This window comes from Mesoplodon mirus (assembly GCF_964341445.2).
Source record: "Mesoplodon mirus genome assembly, chromosome: 4".
NCBI lineage: Eukaryota > Metazoa > Chordata > Mammalia > Artiodactyla > Ziphiidae > Mesoplodon > Mesoplodon mirus.
Window position 1 is genome coordinate 30,309,866 of NC_138979.1, and position 21,221 is coordinate 30,331,086.

Here is a 21,221-nt window from a genome sequence, read left to right on the forward strand (position 1 = left end):
GAACTGAATTGGCTTCTTTTTTTCTTTTTTTTTTTTAAGCAATTACGATGCAGAGATTTGAGGGGGACTGAAATGAACGGAGACGCAGCCCTGCACCCCAGGACCTATTCTTGGAATCACTGCAGAAGGACAGGGACCGTGCTTTCTGAGGGCAGTGACCGTGTATTGCTGCTTTATGCCTGGCCCCGAGGGCAACGGAGACCCGGTACCTACAGGCCACCTTGAGCTGACAACCAGGGAGGGAACGACATGCCCACTGGGACCCATCACAGCCTCGGCACCAGCAGCATCTCGAAGGCCTGCACTTCTACTGGGCTTCGGGGTCTGCGTCAGGGGGAAACCCTGGTCTTCTGTGTCACCTTCGCAGGCTGAGGTCCCGCCAGGCTGACCTGCACGGTTCAGGGTCTGGCTGTCACAGTCCTTACTCTCTCCCTCCCACCCCCATCTATGTGCAGAGACGCCAACGGAGCCAATGCAGACTTTGGCTGCGCTCGGGGAGGAGGTGCTAGGTAGCGCCTGAACAGCTGAGCGGGTGGCTGAACGGGTGGCCGAGATGGGGAGCCCGACCTCGTCCTGCCCGGGAAGCAGGGTGCGCCGTTTGTCAACAGCCACTGGCCACCCCTGTTTCTACAAGGCTGCCTCAGGAATGGTGTTTCTACAGGGTGGAGCTCAGACAAATGAACCCACCCCAGGGGCCACTGTAGGAGCGAGAAGACCTTCTGCGACAACACTGAAAGAAGGGTCCCCGCCCCCCAGAGTCCAGCAGGTCACAGAAGGTCAGAGCTAGAAGGTACCAGGGGGTGTGTATTCTGTGCCTGTCTCAACCGGCCCAGGCCCAGATGCCACCCACACTCAGGGAGGGAGACGGCCTGTCTCAGGACTTAATTCGGGGTTGCCCCCTCCTCCGCTAAGCCTGTGTCCTCTGCAGCAGGCAGAGCGTCGGTCACGGGCTGATCACACCTGTCCTCGTTCGTTCACCAAACATCTCTGTGTCCATTACCAGCCATGCAGCAGGAGGCACTGGGGACACAGCAGCCGCCGGAGGACCAGACTCCAGAGAGCAAATGTCAGCAGGACAAGAGCAGAGCCAGCGCGTGCGGTGCAGGCCAGAGGTGGGGAGTGGATGGGTAGGATGGGGTGGTGGGGAGGTGTATGGCAGGCACTTCCGGGCTGCACCGAAGCAGCTCCCAGCTCGGCACGTGCACCCGTGTGGAATCGTTACAGAAACAGGTTCCCTTCCGGCACCCACATCCTGCAGGCAGAGGGTCACCCCACTCACCCCTCGGGGAGCCTGTCCACACGCGTGGCTTTCAAGACCCGCCATTTGCCCACAGCACTGAAATGTGTGCACCCGGCCTCCAGGTCCACTTCTCTACCTGGATATGTCACAGGCACCTTCAAACTGAGCTCCTGACCCTCCCCCCAGCACCCACTCCCCCGCGATGGCCCAGATCTAGGAAATTGCATTCCCTTCTCCCGACGCACAGGACAAACCTCCGGGGTCCTCAGGGCCCCCTCTCCTCTCGGCACCCACATTTGATCTGTCAGCATGTCCTCTTGACTCTACTTTAGGAACCAGCTGCTTTCAATACCTCCACTGCTGCCCCCCTGCCCCAGTCAGGGTCACCTTCACCTCACACTGCGATGGCCTGCTAACTGCACCCCCCACCGCCTCTGCCCTCTCTCCACTCCAGCCACACTCAGTCACTCCGATCCAGCTGTCAGAGTGACGCTGTCCACATGGTGGTTCAGACCATCCCCCTCCTCTGCTCAGAATCCCTCCGGGGCGTCCCACCAACATCAGTCCTGACGACGGCCCACAAAGCTCGGCGCAATCCGGCCTTGCTGCGTCTTGGGCACCACCAGGCACACTGCATCACCACCTGCGTGTCGACAAAACCCCAGGGGGAGCGCTAGACGAGGAGGCCCGGGGTCTCCTAGGCGCCTGCTTGCTCCGCGCCCACCCAGCCCCACAGTAGGCTGTCTGGAGCTGGGTCTGGAAGAGGAGTGGGGTCCGGACAGGCCAGAGAGTGCGGAGGAGCATCCAGGCCAGCAAGGCCCCTTCCAGGATGTGGACGTACTACACAGGCCACAGTCAGGAGAGCATCCAGCTCAGCTCCACGTCCCAGCCAAGGATGCTGAGGTCCAGAGAGGAGCCCTGACTTACTAAGTGCTGAGAAACATGAACACCCACCAGGCTCATCCCGCGCTTCCAACAGGCAGGCTGGCTGTGGCATGTGGATGCACAGCCTTCACTGCTCCCCTGCACGAGTGGCCGGGGTGGTGCCGGCTGGCGCGGGGACTCTGCCTCTGCCTGTGGCACAGGGGATGCAGCCTGCCTGACAAGCCGACCCTGGACCTTTAATAGGGCCAATGCACTCTGGGGCTTTTAAAGGACTAATTGAGGAGCGTCTAGTTTTAAAAGATATCAATTTCAAGTGATTTAAAATGTTAAGTTTTTGTATTTTCAGAATTTGTTCCACTAATGTATTGCATAATAGTTATTATTTTAAAGGCAGCAAGAAAGTGATTTGGGGGGTGGGTAGGGGGACCTTGGAGACGACTTGATCACTTAAAGTCAATTTTTTTTGCATAAAGCAAGTCAACGCGCCTCTCTTCTCCCCGATGTAAAAAAAAAATCCGTGAAACTGTTTTACAGAGAATCAGAAAAGAACCAGGGCAGAGGAAGGGTCTAGGGTCATCAAAAAGAAGAGCATGTCTGCAGAGAAGGCCGCAGGGAACAGCCGATCAGAGAAAACAAACCTTGGGTAAAACTGTTCCACAGACAAGCCAGACTGGAGCACGGTCCCTGCACTCCACCAGGAACCCGACAGACGGACTTTGGTAGAGCTCAGCACCTCGGTGGTGACTACAGGACAAGACATCACAGTTACCTGCTTTTCCTTCCTGGTGTATGGACCCTGTCACCTAGATCAACGCCTGGCCAGTAGCAGGCATTTAATAAAGATCAGTTAAACAGACGATTAGCTAAGAGCTATGAAAGGGAGCAAAAATTACCAGAGAAGTAAACAATCTGGGGCCTCCCTGGTGGCGCAGTGGTTGAGAGTCCGCCTGCCGATGCAGGGGATACGGGTTCGTGCCCCGGTCTGGGAGGATCCCACGTGCCGCGGAGCGGCTGGGCCCGTGGGCCATGGCCGCTGGGCCTGCGCGTCCGGAGCCTGTGCTCCGCAACGGGAGAGGCCACAACAGTGAGAGGCCCGCATACCGCAAAAAGAAAAAAAAAAAAAAAAAAAAAAAAAAAAAAGAAGTAAACAATCTGAAAACATTTAAAAAACCATTCCATTTACAATAGCATCAAAAAGAATAAACTACTTAGGAACAAATATAACCAAGGAAGTAGACTGAAAACTATAAAATACTGCTAAAAGAAGCCCTAAATAAATGGAAAGACATCTGTGTCCACGGATGGGAAAACTTCATGATGTTAAGACAGCAATACTTTCCAAGTTGACCCACAGGTTCAGCAAAATCTCTATCAAAATTCCAACTACCTTTTTTCCAGAAATTAACAAGCTGATCCTATAATTCATATGGAATTGCAAGGGACCCTGAATAGCCAAACCAATTTTGAAAAAGAAAGTCAGAGGACCCACATATCCCTGATCTCAAAACTTACTACAAACCTTCAGTAATCAAAACAGTGTGTTACTGACATAGGGAGAGACCTATGGACCAGTGGAATAGAGTTGGGAGTCCAGAAACAAGCTTATACATTTATGGCCAATTGATTTTAGACAAGGTGTCAAAACCATTCACTGGGGAAAGAATAGTCTTTTCAAAAAATGGTGCTGGGACAACTGGACAGCCATGTGCAAATGAATGAATTTGGACTCTTACCTCACGTACATACAAAAAGTAATTAAAAATGGATCCAAGTCCTAAACGTATAGAGCTAAAACTATAAAACTCTTAGAAGAAAACATAGGTTTTGGGACTTCCCCGGTGGTGCAGAGGTTAGGAATCTGCCTGCCAATGCAGGGGACACGGGTTCGAGCCCTGGTCCGGGAAGATCCCCCATGCTGCGGAGCAACTAAGCCCGTGTGCCACAACTACGGATGCTGGAGTGCCTAGAGCCTATGCTCTGCGACAAAAGAAGCCACTGCAATGAGAAGCCCACACACCACAACAAAGAGTAGCCCCCACTCTCCGCAACTAGAGAAAGCCCATGCGCACCAACGAAGACCCAATGCAGCCAAAAATAAATAAATAATTTTAAAAAAACCCCAAACTTTTGTGCACCAAAGGGCACTATCAATAAAGTGAAAGAAAAACCCACATAATGGGAGAAAAAATTTGCAAATCATATTAACCGATAAGGGTCTAGTATCCAGAATATTTAAAGAACTCTTACTCAACTCTTGCTGTATGATTATAACTCCATTATAAAAGACAAACAATCTAATTTAAAAGTGGGCAAAAGACGTGAATAGACATGTCTCCAAAGAAGATATAAAATGGCCAAGAAGCACATGAAAAGATGGTCAACATCACTAATCATAAGGGAAATGAAAATCAAAACCACAATGAGATACCACTTCTCATCCACTAGGATGGTTATAATTAAAAAAAAATGCTGGTAGAGAAATTAAAATCCTCATATCTTGCTGACAGAAATGTAAAATGGTCTGGCCACTGTGAAACAGTTCGGCAGTTCCCCAAAAAGTTAAACACAGTTACCATATGACCTAGCAATTACACTCCTAGGTATACAGCCAAAAGAACTGAAAACACATGTCCACACAGAAACTTGTACATGGATGTTCATAATAGCTATTAGGTAGAAACAACCCAGCTGTCCACCAACTGAGGAATGAATAAACAAAATGTGGGAGAGTATTTAGTCATACAAAGGAAAGAAGCACTGACACCTGCTACAGGACGGACGAACCTTGAAAACATCAAGCTAAATGAAAGAAGCCAGTCACAAAAGGTCACGTGTTGTATGATTCCATTTTTATGAAACGTCCAGAAGAGGCAAATCCAGAAACAGAAAATAGGTGAGGAGTTGCTAAGGGCTGGGAGGAGGGGAATGGGGGTGACTGTTTAATGGGTACTGGGATTTCCCTCTGGCGTGATGACAAAGTTCTGGAATTAGATCGTGGTGACGGCTGCACAACACTGTGAATGCACTGAAAGCCATGGAATTGTACACTTAACAATTTAAGCAGTGACACTTATATTATGTAAATTTTACCTCCAAGAAAAAACAACAACAAAGAATGATCCAGGTACTGTAGTTGAATAAAAGTCTAGAGTTAACAAAAGGATTGAAATACAAAAGTTGCTGGGACTTTCCCAAGCCCCACTGACCTTGTTTCTCTGGGTTGCGGACCTGGGATGGCATGTCCTGGATTTCCAGGGTCCATTCCCCCTCGGCCTTCTCTCCCCAACAGTGCACGGTCATGAACTCCCAGTTTGTAAAGCCTTCGTTGGAATGATCCAGCAACCTGCAATCGGAAACGTGGGGTCAGAACACAGGGTCCCCGAAGGGATGGTGGCCGGGGTGACCAGCCCACCAAGGGCTCTCCTGCCTGGGAATTATGCCCAGGTGATTGCACAGCTGGCTGACGTGCCTCCCAGGGCAGAAGGGGCCTGGCCCGTGGCTGGCGTGAAGGTGCAGGAGACGCTGATGCCTTCAGGCCCTGGCTGTGCAGCACAGCCCTGCATGGCACCTTCACCTCCGTGGCCTCACTGGGTCTCCAAACACTCTGAAAGGAAGGCAGTCAGGCTGCAGAGGTGGTGCCAGCATAAGGCAGGGGCTGGGTCAGCGGTGGGCTCCTCCCCCCACCCTAATTCGCAGACGAGAGGCCCCGGGAGTAGGGATCTGCTGCAGGTCCCCCCTCCAGTGACTGGCTGAGCTGGATGCCCTCAAGGGCATTTTGACTCCTGTCCTGGGTTCTCTCCATCACCAACGAACACCCCCAAGTTCCACCCCAGGAGGGATCCTACAGAGCCCGTGACCCCCAGTTCCTGGATGGAGGCTGGGCCACACCATCCTTACTCCAAAGCCACAAGGTCATCACAAAGGAGGCCTTTCTAAAATGCTGGTTTATGGAACGAAGGAATCTTTCACATTTGTCTGAGAGCCAGCTCTTGTGGTTCTTCTCCAGAAGATACAAGTAAGAAAAAATGAACAACTACTCAAACTTGTGGGAAAGATGTTGTCCCTTAATCTCCAGGGCTTAGCAGGTTTCCACAGCTGCATTTGGGGGAGAGAACGCAACAGGCCTGGTGGTTTTCCACTGCGGGCAGGAGGCACCCCTGGGCGCTCCTCCCATGGCCCGTGTCCCCTGCAGGTGCAAGAGCCCCCTTGGTCCTTCCAGACTGGAAGAAGGTCCTTCCTGTTGGAACTTCAGCCCCAGTCCATTTTCTCACACTTGGTTCAGGCAGAAACAGGGAGCAACTCATGGACACCCTCCCTCTCCAGCACCCAGGGCCCCTCAGTCTCTGTAGAAGGAACAATTCTGGACTCTTCCTTCACAGCCTAATTTTCTATCTCTATTTTGGAATAACAATTTTTTAATGTAGAGGCTCTTTACTGTTCATCAGAAATTCAGATATATGTTTCGTGTGATGTCAGATTCAATTCCCAATTGGGGGTTCTCCAAACATCCATTGTACAAAAATGTTCATCAAGGAAATGTGCTTTGCGTGGAGAACAGTGCAGGGAGGGGAAAACCTCTACTTTCTTCTAAGAAACCACAAAGGTCAAGGCTGATCTTCACACACGATGCCAGATTGAATCTAGGGCACTGGGGACAGAACAAAGACAAGCTCTTTCAAGGGCTGAGGTACTTAAGATGTCAGCTTACTCGGAGCGAAAAACACCTGGAAACCCGAAAAAAGCTTCTGAATTAAGCAAGATGTGAAATAAAGTTAGAAGGTAATCGATCCTACACTTGATCTTAGCCAAAAGGCAGAGAAGCGATTGGATCCTAAAACACAAATTCTTGGTATAATCACACAAACTGCCTTGGAAAAAACCAAATTCCTAAGACTCAGATGACGGCCCAGTGGCTCCGGACGGGTTGAACATGCTTGATGGCGCTGGCTCAGTGTGACCCAGGGAGCGGGAAGCTGTGAACCAGGTGAGCTCAGCAGTGCCCGCTCTCTCATTCCAGGGGCTCCAACCCTGGGCCTGAGCAGAGGGATGGAAGTTAGGAAGGGATGAACACAGAGCCGGGTGCTGGAAGGTTTCTGCTGACGGGTAGGCAGGTGTAAGACGGATGGGAGCACGGCCAGCCCCTGAGCCAGGGACCATGCCAGCATTTCCACCTGTATCATCACATCCAGTTCTTGTAATACTCTTAACTGTGACGGAGGGGTCACAGGACGTTTCCAGAGTTGAGGAGCAGTGGCCAGCTCCCAGGTGCCCCACTGAGAGGTGAAGGAGCAGGTTGTGAGCTCAGGCCTCTGGGCTCCAGAGCCCACGCCGGCCCTCCCTGGTCACTGCGGCCCCCACCCCAAGCCTCCCGGTGCTCAAGGTCAACGCAGGCCACCATTTGGGGTCTGCACCCAGCTCCTGCCTCAGATTCAAGGGTTGTCAACTTGGATGCCTCTAGGCATCTGGCCTGGAGCAAACGGGGGTCCAGCGAGGTGACCTCACGAGAGCCTGGGCACAAGCGGCCCACGCCCGGCCTCAGTGCTGGTGCAAGGACAGGGCCCTGGGGTGCTCTAGTGAGTATTTGCCCTGGAACATGAGCCCAGTATTGGACAGCTTCCAATTTTTCAAGAAACACTAGAAATTTGGACTTTTAAAGGAAATCTCTAAAAGTTCTGATTAATAATAACAACAACTCTGGTTGCAAAACAGCACAAAGCTGTAGCTTGCCAGCCGGCACCCTCAAAACACTCGTGCCCACGGTGGTCTCCCACGTGCAGAGGGTGGCCCGGGCCTACCTTCAGAGGGGAGATGTCACCTGTCACTCTTGTGCTATGAGAGGGGAGCCCAGCAGGGGCCAAGCTGGGTGCCCAAGCCCTGGGAGCTGATGAAGCCAGGGTCTGGTCCCCGGGCGTGTCCAGAGCACTGAGGACAAGCCCAGGGCTGGGCCCACAGTCTCCTGCCACAGAGAGACCGGGCTGCTGGGGAGGCAGGGGGTGCCCAGGAGGACACAGCACACTCCCCCCTCTCTGATGGAGGCCGACTGCCTCTCTCTGTCATGCAGAGCAGCCGGGGACAGAGGGGCATCAAGAAAAAGGGCCCCTCTCCTGCCTGGTCCTGTCTGGAGGCTGTCACTCACCCCCATTTCTGAATCCTGCAGCCCCAAGAAGGGCTGCAGCCCTGGGCAGGGGACCCAAACGAGGCCAGGGGGCCCAGGCGCAGCACGCAGGCAGGGGGGGCTGCGGTCCGGCAGGCAGGGCAGTCTCAGGGTGCATCCTGAGGGGTACAGGGCACGACTGCCAGTTCTGTTTTTCAAGAGAAGCGGGAAATGCTGATTTGTTCGTGACACCTTTTTTCTCCCTCTGCCTCGTAGCTGGAAGGAGCCGGAAAAGGAGGCCCAGGCCCCTCTAGCCTCCCCCCGAGCTCCCGATACCCCTTCACTCTGATGACCCGCAAGTCACATAAATGCAGCAAAGCGCTTCTTGTCTCAAAGTCTGTCGAAGAAATGACTCCACAGCCTTGCACAAACCGGGCACCACAAACTGTGCACCGGGCTCCAAGAGTTCAGAGCCTCCCTCTCGGAGCATCTGCTCCACGGGGACCGTCCTAGTGCATGGGCAAGACCTCCGCAGAGAGAAGCCTCCCAACACCTGTGCGTCTCCCTCAGCGCCTCCTGCCCATGCAGGCTCTACCCCAGGACACAAAACAGTGCTCCTCTGACACGTGTTCTCACTTAAAATGCAGAATGAATACGATAAAAATGATCTCCAATGACCTCAGCAATGAAGTCATAGCCAGAATTCCATGCATTTCTCCACTAAGCAATGAAACCACCACAAACCTTTGTCACTACTTACTGCCTGAAATGGAGAGTTTCCCAGGGCGGTTTTGAAGGGCAGGTTGCAGGAGCCTATTTTTTCAGGTTTGTTGGGTCTATGTGTGAGTGTCTTCAAGAGGCAGAAACAGCTAGACCCCCAGTGTGCCGGGGGCCTTGCAGGGCCATGTGACCTTGAGGTGAGCCCGGCTCCCACCCCGGCCCCCCAGGCCAGCCTAGATTTACCTCTTTGCCAAAAGCTGAGACTTGGTCCCTGAGGGAGAAATCAAGTGGATCTGCAGGTCTCCTCGGCGTGGGTGGGAGATGGTGATGCGGGCCACCACGTGCTCCAGGTAGCCCACACGCTGGTCCGAGTGGTCGGCACAGGCAGTGGTCAGGGCGCTGGTCCTCAGCGTCTGCACCACGGGGATGCTCCTGGTGGAGGAGGGAGGGGCTTAGTACTTGGCACCTGAAGCCCTCAGTCGCGCATGAGGAGGATGGATCCAGGCCTCCCGGCCGCAGCCCCTTGGTCTCACACTCAGAAGTGCCTGTTGGGGTTATATGACCTGCCCAGAAGAGGTTTATCGTTCTGGAATTTGCTTAGAGACATTTAAAGAATGTCTTCTTGTGCAGACTCGGCTAACGTACCTACCCATGGAACCGCCCCCTCGGTGCCCTAACCCTTTGGCCAGCTCATCTCCTCAATGCCTGGGGTCTGCAAGGCTTTAAAACCCCAGCACTTCTGTCTCAAAGGCTGGCCTTGAAGATATAAGTCGTGATGCTGAATGATAACAACAGCAAACATTTCCTGAGTTGGCTGCGTGCTGGACATCAGCCCCTGTTGTGAGAATTCACGAGGACTGACCCTTTTGATTCAGAGAGAGATCGAGGACCGTGCCCAAGGTCACAGAGCTACTGAGAGAGAGAGCTGGGGTTTGAGGCTCTGAGTCCCCAGAGGTGCGCAGCTTGTGTGGACCCACACTCGTGTTCAAGAAACCAGGAAAGAGGAGATGGACAAGGGACCCAGGGCCAGACCTGGCCTCTTGTGCTGAATGCACTGGTCGAGGCCACAGTGACTGGACAGGAGATGGTCTGCTCAGGACCGTCTGCTTGAAGGCTGGGGGCCCCTTCCTCCCCTGCCCCGTGAAGGGGGTGGATGACAGTTCTCTGTACAAACTCAGGGGAGCTTTATCATCTGGGATGGATGAGGCACCAAGCCTCAGTCATTCAAGACTCAGTTCCACCAGGATTTTCTCACATGCTCCCCAGATGGAGCAGACAAGCCTGCACATGACGCTGCTGCAGAGCCCCAGCCAGGCCACCCTCTGAGTCTGCACCACCGTGGCTCACCCTAATGGTCTGTAAACTGAACAAAGGCCACCCTCCGCCCAGCAGCACAGGAATAATTCCCCACCGCTTGGCCAGCGCTCTGTTTATTATGGGGAGCGATTTTCCCATTATATTTTCCCATTATGCCCGACTTCCCTGTGGGGCGGTGCGGGGCTCACAGCGTGGGCTCAGCATCTCAGGAATTACGTCGCATGGCTCGACTAGGCCCGAGTCATAAAAAACAATCAAAACACTTATAAACAGTGATGTAATTCCCTCAGAGACTCTCTAAATATTTGAAAACATGATTTGCATACATCCTAAATTGATTTAGAGATGCTGATTTCTTCCATTGCCTTCTCCCAAGTTTCACTGTGTTTACAGGTCAGTGGGCCCCCCGCTGTGGGAGACGCAGTGCAGAACAGAAAGCTCTGGAGAGTTCCAGCCCCGCAGGGCACACATGTATCGCCAGGTAAATTATTCCCCGCCCTCTTGCACTAAGAAGGCAGCGTGGGTGCTGGGGGAGGGGACCCCTCCGTGTGAAGACTCACTAAACAACCCCATGCTCTCCTGGGCTGAAGAGCAAGATGGGGGTGAAACAGAAACAAAAGTCATAATGAAGTTTTAAACTCTGTACGTGCCCCCACTCCCAACCATTTGCCAATTAGGATGCGGAGCAATCACCCTGCTCTAGAAACAGACCTGGGATCCCAGCCAGGAAACCTTAATCCTAGGGATGAGGTGCAGGCATTCAGAGAATAGGAGCAGGAGGGAAAAAAAAGGGCAGCCCGACGCCCCTCACAGCCGCCTCCCTGGGCCCAGCCCTGGTGTGGACATCTAGAGGAAAGCGCAGCTCAGGGCATGTGACATCCTCAACAAGGTTGTCAAAGCCTCTTGCAATCTGCTGTTTTTACTCCGGCTCAGGGACCCCAGCTGCCAGCCCCTGAGGTCACAAAGGTTGGCCAGTCTGACGCACAGAAGCTGCAGGGTTTAGGTTAAACAATGCACAGAAACACAGACACAGATAAGTTGTACTTTCATCACCAAAATTGATTTAGAGAGATCTTAAAGCTCCCAAGATAACCGAAAATGTTCCTCTGCTACTAAACTCCGAAACTGTTGTCTGTGCACAAAGCCATCTTCCCAGGACCTAGGGGAACCGAGGAGTAAAAGGTCCTATAAGACCTCCCTCCAGACCCAGTGATATTCAAGCTCTGGGGGCTGCCCTCCTTAGAAGAGGGCTCTGGGGACAGAGACGTGGCACTTCCTGTTGAGCCACACGTCAGACTTAATTATGGACCTTCCAGATGTTCCTTCATCCTAAGGGCCCTCAGCAGCTCCCTTCTCCTGAGGGGGGAGGGCTACCAGCCCACAGGCTTCATAGTAACTTCCGGGTACCTCCATCCAGTATTCTCTAGTACATAATACCACCTAATTGCTTGTAAATGACTAGAAACAAGTTCGCAGTTTACTAAGTTCAAGGCGCTTGCCAAATCACAACACTTAGAATCTTACGGCATCAGTGACAATCAGAGCCAGAGGCAGAAATGTTTTCTAATAAACCAAGTGGCTGGGAAAAGCAGGAGAAGGTGGGCCACGAGCAGAAGCTCTCTCCCTCCCCGCGTCTTTCTGCTCAAGCTGGGAAGCCACTACAGGTCAGCACACACAGACCTCCTTTCACTGCACTTCGCTTAATTGCATTCTGTACAAATTGAAGGTCTACAGCAACCCTGCGACAAGCAAGTCTGTCGGCAACACTTTTCCAAAAGCATTCGCTCACTTAGTGTCACGTTTTGGTAATTCTCACAATATTTCAAACATTTCAGTATTATTATTAAAAGTTCTGGTGGTCTGTGATGAGTGATCTTTGATGTTACTATTGCAAAAAGATTATGACTCACTGAAGGCTCAGATCATGGTGAGCCTTTTTTGGCGATCAAGTATCTTCTATTAAGATATGTGCATTGTCTTTTTATACATAATGCTGTTGCACACTTAACAGACTACGGCACATTGGAAACGTAACTTTTATATGCACTGGGAAACCAAAAAATTCATGTGACTCGTTTTATTGCAGTGGTCTGGTACTGAACCAACAATATCCCCAAGGTCTGCCTGTATTCCTCACTCCCACCTTGAAGACCTCTCCCAGCTCAGCTGCAAGGCCAGACCTGTGCCTTGGCCCCAAGCATCCCCAGGGTGATGCCACCTTTCCACACACAGGGCTGGGGCCAAGCGGGCGGTGCTCAGTTCCTCCCCCAACAGTCCTGAGGTCACGTGGAGCTGGAGACCCAGCAGCACCAGAAAGCAGCAGTGTCCTTCCCCCTGTGGTATTCGGCATCTGTCTGGGGGAGAAGAGGCTGCTGCAGAGCCGAGGACCATGACAACGGAGGGTCATCCATGAAGGTCAACCAGGAAATCCCTGCACCGACCTTCTAAAGGGTCATGACTGGATGGAGAGGGGTTAATTGACACAGACTTATTAGACTTAGGAAGGCAACATGGCCTGTGGGAGGGCCTGGGGCCATCTGTATGCGGACAGCAAGGAGGTTCTGAGTCACTTCTTGGGTCTATGTTCCAGGATGACCGTTTTTTGGAAGGAGAGTCATGAGAGTCTGAGGCAGAGATTCTATGACTTTCTTACCAGGTTAGTCCACATTTAGGATTTTCCTTAGATGAAATGACTTTTGATGATCAAACCACAGACGATCATTTAGGCTGCAGATAAAATTTAGCTTAAAAAAAAAAAGAGGCTAATCCAGTATATTAATTTAGACAGGGCTGCCCATGATTAATTGGGCTATAAGGTGTTTTAAACACACAGTGTTTAAATTTATGGCACATATTTCTCTTCTATGTGAAATGAAGGGGCTAAATCAGCTGACTTTAAACATTCCTTCCAATTCTAAGGTTCAATCTGATGGGGGTGGGGGGAGACAATGAAATTACAGCCAATCCTCATCATCGTGAGTCCGTATTTGCAGATTCACTTACTCACTGAAATTTATTTATCACTTCAAATCAATACTTGTGGTGCTTTTGTGGTCACTTGCAGAGAGAGAGGCAAAACATGTGAACTGCCCAGTGTGTGTGTTCCCAGCTGGGGTCAAACAAGCTCATACTATACACAAATGTCCTTCTTCCGGTCTACCGAGTGCCACGTTCTTCACATTTTTGTGCTTCCTGTCGGTGGTTTCACTGTTTAAAATGGCCCCAAGCACGGTGCTGCAGTGCTGGCTAGCGTCCTAAGCACAGGAAGGCACTGATGTGGCTTGTGGAGAAAATCCATGTGTTGGTTCAGGCCTGAGTTACAGTGCCGCCGACCATGGCTCATTGCCAATGAGTCAACTATACACTTTAAAGTGTCTCTAGACAGAGACACACATAAAACAAGTTTCTGTATTGACCGGTTGACAAAAGTGTCGTGATCAGAGGCTCCCAGGAACGATGGTGCGGCATTCATGAAGTCAGCGTTGGTAGTGACGTCATAGAACACAACTACTGTGAACAATGAGAATCATGGTATCATTCAACTTCAACTGCTTGTCTTAGAAGTAGGGAGCGTTCACAATGTGGGGGAAACGGGTTTTTTTCTTTTTTTAGTTAATTATTTATTTATTTTTGGCTGCGTTGGGTCTTCGTTGTTGCGCGTGGGCCTTCTCTAGTTGTGGCGAGCAGGTGCTACATTTTGTTGCGGTGCGTGGACTTATCACTGAGGTGGCTAATCTTGTTGCAGGGTGCAGGCTCTAGGCCTGTGGGCTTCAGTAGTTGTGGCACGCAGGCTCAGCAGTTGTGGCGCACGGGCTTAGTTGCTCCGCGGCATGTGGGATCTTCGTGGACCAGGGCTCGAACCTGTGTCCTCTGCATTGGCAGGTGGATTCTTAACCACTGCGCCACCAGGGAAGCCTGGGGAAACAGGTTTGCATCAAAAAATAAGCTAAGGGGACTTCCCTGGTGGTCCAGTGATTAAGACTTCACCTTCTAATGCAAGGGGTGCAGGTTTGATCCCTGGTCAGGGAGCTAAGATGCCTTGCGGCCAAAAAACCAAAACATAAGACAGAAGCAATACTGCAACAAACTCAATAAAGATTTTTTTTAAATGGTCCACATCAAAAAGTCTTAAAAAAATAAGCTAAGGAGGACAAGGGCTGCAGGAAAACAAACAGTTAACTGAAGGGATATGAGGAGACAGAACAAAGGTCGAGGGCCTGGGTATGGTCACCCCCAGCGCAGGACTGCAGAGCACCCCTTGAGTTTCCTCAAGGCACCCAGGCCCATGTAGGATGCCATGATGGAGGAAGCCAGGAGCAGCGGCCTCATACAGTAGCAGGCAGGCACGGATCAGATGCCCTGGAGAGGGGCTGGGAGGGCAGGGAACCTGCACAGTACAGAGCAGGAAAGAGGGGCTTCTAGCTGCCTGAAGAGCCGTGAGCCCCAGTTGTGTGCCACAGCCCCCCTGCAGAGCCCTGGAGTCGGGCTGGCGTGGGTCCAGCCACACAGGTGCTCCGGGCCAGCCCAGCTGACCTGCTGCACGACAGACACCAGGGCCCGGCCCCTTGGGTGGTGGCAGCTGACTGAGACTGCAGGAGCCTGCAGGTAGCCAAGGCCACGGTGCCTCCCCGTCTCAGAGCCAGTGTGCCCCACAGCTGGGATGCAGAGGGATGGAGGGAACGTGTCCTGGGGGACGTGGTTCCATCCTGCCTGAGCTCCTGGGATGCGCTCCTGCCCAGAGGGACATGTTTCCCTGTCTTCTCTCCTCAGTAGAATGACCAAGCCACCCTAGTGTGACCTTCAGAGAACGGTGTTCATTGGCCTTCAGTGCAGGCGTCCTGGTGAGGACTGTGGCCACACCTGCCAGTTCTGCGTGAGGTCGTGTGGGTTCTGAGCCAGGGGCCTGGGTGTCCGTGGTCACAACGAAGAGCACTGACACCCCTCTACCCTCGCCCGCCCCTCGGCCCTAATGGGGCTGTCCTCCCCTGGGGTACATCCTGCTCAGGGAGACGGTCCCCACGGCCATGACCCGAGGAGTCACAGGGCCACCCTCTCTGCAGATCCTGCCCGGGACACAGCCTGTGCTCAGACATGAGCATCGCACCCCCTGTGCCCTAGGGGACCACTCAGGCCCTGCTGGTGTCCCTCAGCTGGCCTGCTCCGTCCGGCGCCACCCCCCACCCTTGAGTCAGGCTCAGGCCAAGAGGAGCAGAAAGGCCAGCAGCACAGCAGGAGAGAGGCTGTGATGGGCGGGGGCTGGGGGCTGCCATCACAGACCCGTCGGGGGAAGCTGTGCTCGTTCCCTTCTGAAAGAAGGCCATGCGGACACCCCTAGTCTGGATGCTGTACATCTAGGGACTGGGGCTGGGGGATTTAGCCTGTCTCTGTCGGGATCCCCCGCCTGAGAGACAGTAAGAAGTCCCTGGGGTCGTGGAGAAGGTCAGGGAGCCGCCAGGAGAGGCGAGTCTGCAGGGGTGGGCGCGGTGAGGAACGAGAGGGGCCAGGCCCCCCACGCCGAGGCGCTGCCAGATGTCCCTGGGCCGTCTCTTTACAGCCTGTCACCCACCCCACCCCGGAACAGCCCCCCGCCCCATGGAATAGGCTGTGGTGTCTGACCCACCTCTCAGGCACCCACGGGGAAAGCACAGCCTATGCTGCTTTCAGTGATGCTGAGTGTGGGTGCAGCAGGAGGGGAAATCCCTTGAACTCGCTGGGAATTTTTGCGATAGAGAATGGCTTGTTACGGGCCTTACAGATGACACCGGTGAAAATATGAGCTGAGCCCGAGTCTCTGTTGTGACTTTCAAACACACATGGAAGACATTCTTGCCTGGTCTTGGGCACAGATGGTTTTAAATCTCCTTAGAACTTTTGTCAGTTACAGGAAGGCAAATAGGATCATGACCAGTGCCATCTGCCTGTGCAAAATTATTTGAAAGTCTGTGGGTGTCAGATAGAGGATAAAATGAATACTTTTATAGCCTTTCTAAAAAAGTGAAAAAGAAAATCAAGCTTAGTATAATTCCCGTGAATGAAAAAGAGGCCCAACTTTTAAGTACCTTATTTGACTCGCAGGATTTTCTAGCTGGCACTTCCCTCGCATCTTTAAAAACCCAGGCTACAGCGAAACAGTTTATGACATCCATGTCTCCTAACTTCGTGCTGGAAGACAACCAGAGTCTTCCAAAGCAAAGAGGACTTATGTACTTGTCTTCAGCTTCAGCAGGTTTGGAAGATTACCATCTAGACAGCTTGTGGTTTAGTGTGGCTTGTCTTTTATTAAAGAACTCACCCACCACACAAAAGATACTTCAAAACTAAAAGCTTTGAATATTTAGGTTTATCTATAGAGCAGACCATCTATTTCTAGATGTTCAAGAATTAACTGTGCACTAACCACATGCTGTTTACTTTTCTGGTATTTCATTAAACCAGACTGCATGTGATGTCATTTTATAACAACTCTGCTTGCAAATACGTAGGTGAATGTGACGGATGACAGTTATCAGGCTCTTACTGTGAGCCGGGCATTGTTCTGAGCACTCCGTGTGTATTCACTCATTCAAAACCCCCAACCAGGGTGTGAGGTTTGGGAGCTGTTTTAAATCCCCACGTCATAGATGAAGAAACTGAGGCTCAAAGGAGTTAAGAAGGATGTCAGTGCTCTTCATTCCTGCCCTGCACGTGACCATGGACACCCAGGCCCCCTGGCTCAGATGTCACCGCAGAACTGGCAGGTGTGGCCACAGTCCTTGCCAGGATGCCTGCACTTAATAGCAAGGAACACTGTTCTCTGAAGGTCACAGTAGGGTGGCCTGGTCCTTATACTCAGGAGGGAAGACAGGGAAACGTGTCCCATGGGTACATGGGTCCACACAGGGCAGCCAAAGAGGTCCCCTCCCCCCTTCCTCCCTCCCTCTCTCTGTGCTCTTCTCCACAGGAAGCACTGAAGCCAGGTCTGGGACATTCACGGCATCCTAAGATTCCACAATGAGAAGGAAAAACCAGAAAGAGGCCAAGACAGTGGACAGCCGTCTCCGGGGACCCCCGGACCAAGAAACATCTGCAGAGAGGGAGCAGGGAGAGGCAGAGGGAGAAGCAGGCGTGTGGGAAGACTTCCTTTTCATCTTTAAGCTAAATGGTCCCAGCAGCTTAGGCAAAGCTACACAAGAACCCTGATGAAGGAAACCAGCCATAAGCACTGGGGGTGCTCACCAGCCCTGGCTCAAGCGACCCTGGCAGGCAGGCTGCAGCTCTGCCGGGAGATGAGGCCATCAGGGCTAAACACGTATCTGCCTTCCACGTGGGAGCACTTGGCTGTCTGTCTCTCTCTCAGCCCTTATGTCCTTGGGAACAACTGAATGTGCAGTTGAGGTTTGGGACAGCAGATTGGCTGAATATTCCAGAGAGTCTGAAACTGCTAAACGTAAAGATGATTTTCGCTTAGAAACAGCAGTGCGATTCTTCCCGTCGGCTGGAATTTGCAGGGACCTTTCCTCAAAGGACAGGAACAATGTCACACTGTGTAGTACGGCTGCGCCCCTCAACCCATGCTGTCTAGACTCCGTGTACCAGCACTTAAAAAACAAAATAAAATAAAAATAAAAACAACCCTTCGCCACCTAGGCACCACTCTCCCATCTTAAAACTATTTCTGGCAGCAGAAGAATGCTTCATTCAGGAGCTGCCCCAATGGGGAGGCCAGTGGACAGGAAGGGCTGCAGCCTGGACGCGGCAGGGCAGAGGGCAGCCTCGCGGGTGGGACCCAGCCCCTGAGTCCAGCACCACCTAACCTGGAGCTTGAGTGCCTGTGTGCCAGGGGTCTTCCAAATAACCAAGCAAAAGAATGCAAAAGGCCTCTTAATCTCAGAAAACCTTCCACTTTCTCCTGAGTTTGACAGTCTAAGGCTCCCCAGAGAAAACGATGCTTTCAAATGTCAAGGCTGAGACTCGCCTGCTGGCCTACCAGCTCCTCAGGCCTTGGAGGGATAACCCGGCAGTCAGTCTTCACAATTAGCAGCAGGAGGGAAATGCAATTTTTCAAAAGATCCTTCTGTGGCTACTCATCCAACAAATACTTTCTGAATTCCTACTGTACGCAAGGCATCAGCAAGAAACACTTTTCTCAACATTTTATAGCAGAAGGGCATATTATAAGAGGTAGATGCCTTTAAGGAAGGGGCGATCTCAAAGAGAACGATCTATATTTGTTGATAAAGCAAGAATCCCTTTTAATCACCCCATCATTTCTTTTTTTTTCAAACACACATTTTCCAAAGGTAATAAACAGTTATAGATAGAAAGAAATGAATTCCATTCTTCATCAGATTTTAAAGCCTAGAGAAACACCATTCTGAAAAGGATAAAATGGACAGCAGCAACAGCAGAATTCAGGAGAATAATCTGATTTCCTCTCCTAACGGAAGAGGATTCTTGCTATTTTATTTACTTTACAGCTGATTTTTTTGGCCATGTGACGCAGCATGCGGGATGTTAATTCCCCAACCAGGGACTGAACTTGTGCCCCCTGCAGTGGAAGCGTGGAGTCCTAACCACTGGACTGCCAGGGGATTCCGTACAGATTTTTTTTTAAACTACCGTATGACCCAGCAATCCCACTACTGGGCATATACCCTGAGAAAACCATAATTCAAAAAGAGACATGTACCAAAATGTTCACTGCAGCTCTATTTACAATAGCCAGGACATGGAAGCAGCCTAAGTGTCTACTGACAGATGAATGGATAAAGAAGACGTGGCACATATATACAATGGCATATTACTCAGCCATAAAAAGAAATGAAATCAAATTATCTGTAGTGAGGTGGACGGACCTAAAGTCTGTCATACAAAGTGAAATAAGCTAGAAAGAGAAAAATAAATACTATATGCTAACACATATATATGGATCCAAAAAAAAAGGTTCTGATGAACCTAGGGGCAGAACAGGAATAAAGACACAGACATAGAGAATGGACTTGAGGACAAAGGGAGGGGGAAGGGTAAGCTGCAACAAAGTGAGAGAGTGGCATGGCCATATACACACTACCAAATGTAAAACAGATAGCTAGTGGGAAGCAGCCGCATAGCACAGGGAGATCAGCTCCGTGCTTTGTGACCACCTAGAGAGGTGGGATAGGGAGCGTGGGAGGGAGACGCAAGAGGGAGGAGATATGGGGATATATGTATACATATAGCTGATTCATTTTATTATACAGCAGAAACTAACACACCATTGTAAAGCAATTATACTCCAATAAAGATGTTAAAAAAAAAAATCCCAGTGTTTACACCTTAAGCTTATCTGAGTCCAAATAAAAGCGACACCGTGCTGCTGTGCACTCTGGATACTAAACCCTCTCCTGCCACAGAGAAGAAGCCGGGGCTGCCACCCTGGTCCAGGACCAATGGGGTCTCACTGCGGACTCTCGGGGCCGGTGGAGCTGCCAGAGCTACGGCTCCAGCCTCTAGGAGGCCGCTAGGCACTGCTGCCCATCGCCCCCAGCCAGCAGGGCAGCTCCCAGGTCTGGGTGGCTCTGCTAAATATTACGGCTAAGAAGTTCCAATCCTAGGCTGGGGTTCAGGCTGAGGGACGGACGCCTCAGAATGGAGCAATTGACAAAAGGGGAAACTACAATGACAGCAAAAGGCCTCAAAACAGTACTGGATTAAGAATCGATTCCTTTCCCTGCTTCACAATCCACAAGAAAAAATGCAGACATGTTTACAGACGCACTGCATGCACCCACAAACGCATGTCCTCACCGATGTGCACAGGAATGCGTGTGTGAACACCTATCTCCCCCATCCCTGAAATACCTTCCAGCAGAGTCCAAAGGACACGCCAGAAGAGCCGAGCTCACCTGGGCCTCTTGTCTGTGAGAGCGACACAGCTGTGCTGCAGGGGCACCGCAGTCCACTTCTTGGCCTCCACGACGAGGGCGTCCGCGTCTACCAAGCCAAATCCATAGAGGTGGCTAACTGAAAAGACAGGGCCTTCAGACCCAGCACCCCACTGCCACCACCATCCGGGGACAGGCCACCTGTGTCCCTCCAGGGCTGCAGGGCCCCTGCCAGCGCCTGAGAGCCCCAGGCCACAGCACCCGTCCTTCTGAGGACACTCCCAGCTGCTTTACTCTCTCAACTCTTTCAGGTCAGGAGCGAGGGCCAGAAAATACGTCCCATTTTGGTGCAAAATAAAGGAAGTGTTGAGGGGGCCTAGTACTTTCTTTTTGTAAGATGAGGGCGACTTTCTTTATATTAAAGGGACTTCCTGGCATCTGCGCTCCCCGAATTTTGAACCGGACAAGAAAAGCAAAACATGAGACACCTTAGTTCAGGCAACCACGACGTGCAATAAGCACAATACAACAAGGCTCTGCTCATCTCTTTTGCCATTTGCTCTCCCTGCTGAATTTCTAGGGCATTCGGGGAGAGCAGCATCACCCAGCACACAGGCTGGCCCAAGCAGGTGTTTAATTTGGCCAACGCAGGAGAGTTTCAGAGTTGAATTTAAGAGGCAAGGTCAAGAACTAGATACAATCTCTTTTCCTATTTAATTAAGCCAAAATTGAAATGTAGGTCAGCTCTTGTTACAGCACACCACTACCACAAACATTCCTACAAGACAAAGATGTATCAGGCCTAATCAATGGCCTCCTTATTAAAAGGAATGTCCCTCGGAACTTAGGGTAACAATGCTTGACCTATATTTTTCAAAAAGTAGTATCAGGCTTGGTGTCGAAATAGTTGGACCTGAGCTAAAGAAAAGGAAAATAAGTCCTCCCTAACATACCATGGCTGAATGTACATCTTTTTCAAGTATCTCTGGTAAGAAACAAGACAAACAAAGCCAGTGGCACCATCCTATAATAACCTGCTCAAGAGGCTCCAAATATCTGGGTTACAAGCCTGGATGGTGGGTTGATTTCATGGTACCTGGGTCTGTCCCAGGCTATGATGGGG

General features: G+C 51.4%; 1 protein-coding gene across 3 annotated transcripts in view; it reads right to left on the minus strand.

Moving 5' to 3' along the window:
- PCSK6 (proprotein convertase subtilisin/kexin type 6) overlaps positions 1-21,221 on the minus strand; it is a gene marked incomplete at its 5' end in the record, with an annotated part of 195,603 nt that overhangs the window by 47,948 nt on the left and 126,434 nt on the right. For all 3 annotated transcript variants that reach the window (XM_082618307.1, XM_082618306.1, XM_082618308.1), the window contains 3 exons: positions 5,332-5,468; positions 9,183-9,371; positions 20,120-20,237. In XM_082618307.1, the coding sequence (XP_082474433.1) occupies positions 5,332-5,468; positions 9,183-9,371; positions 20,120-20,237 (444 nt within the window). The remainder of the gene's footprint in view (positions 1-5,331; positions 5,469-9,182; positions 9,372-20,119; positions 20,238-21,221) is intronic.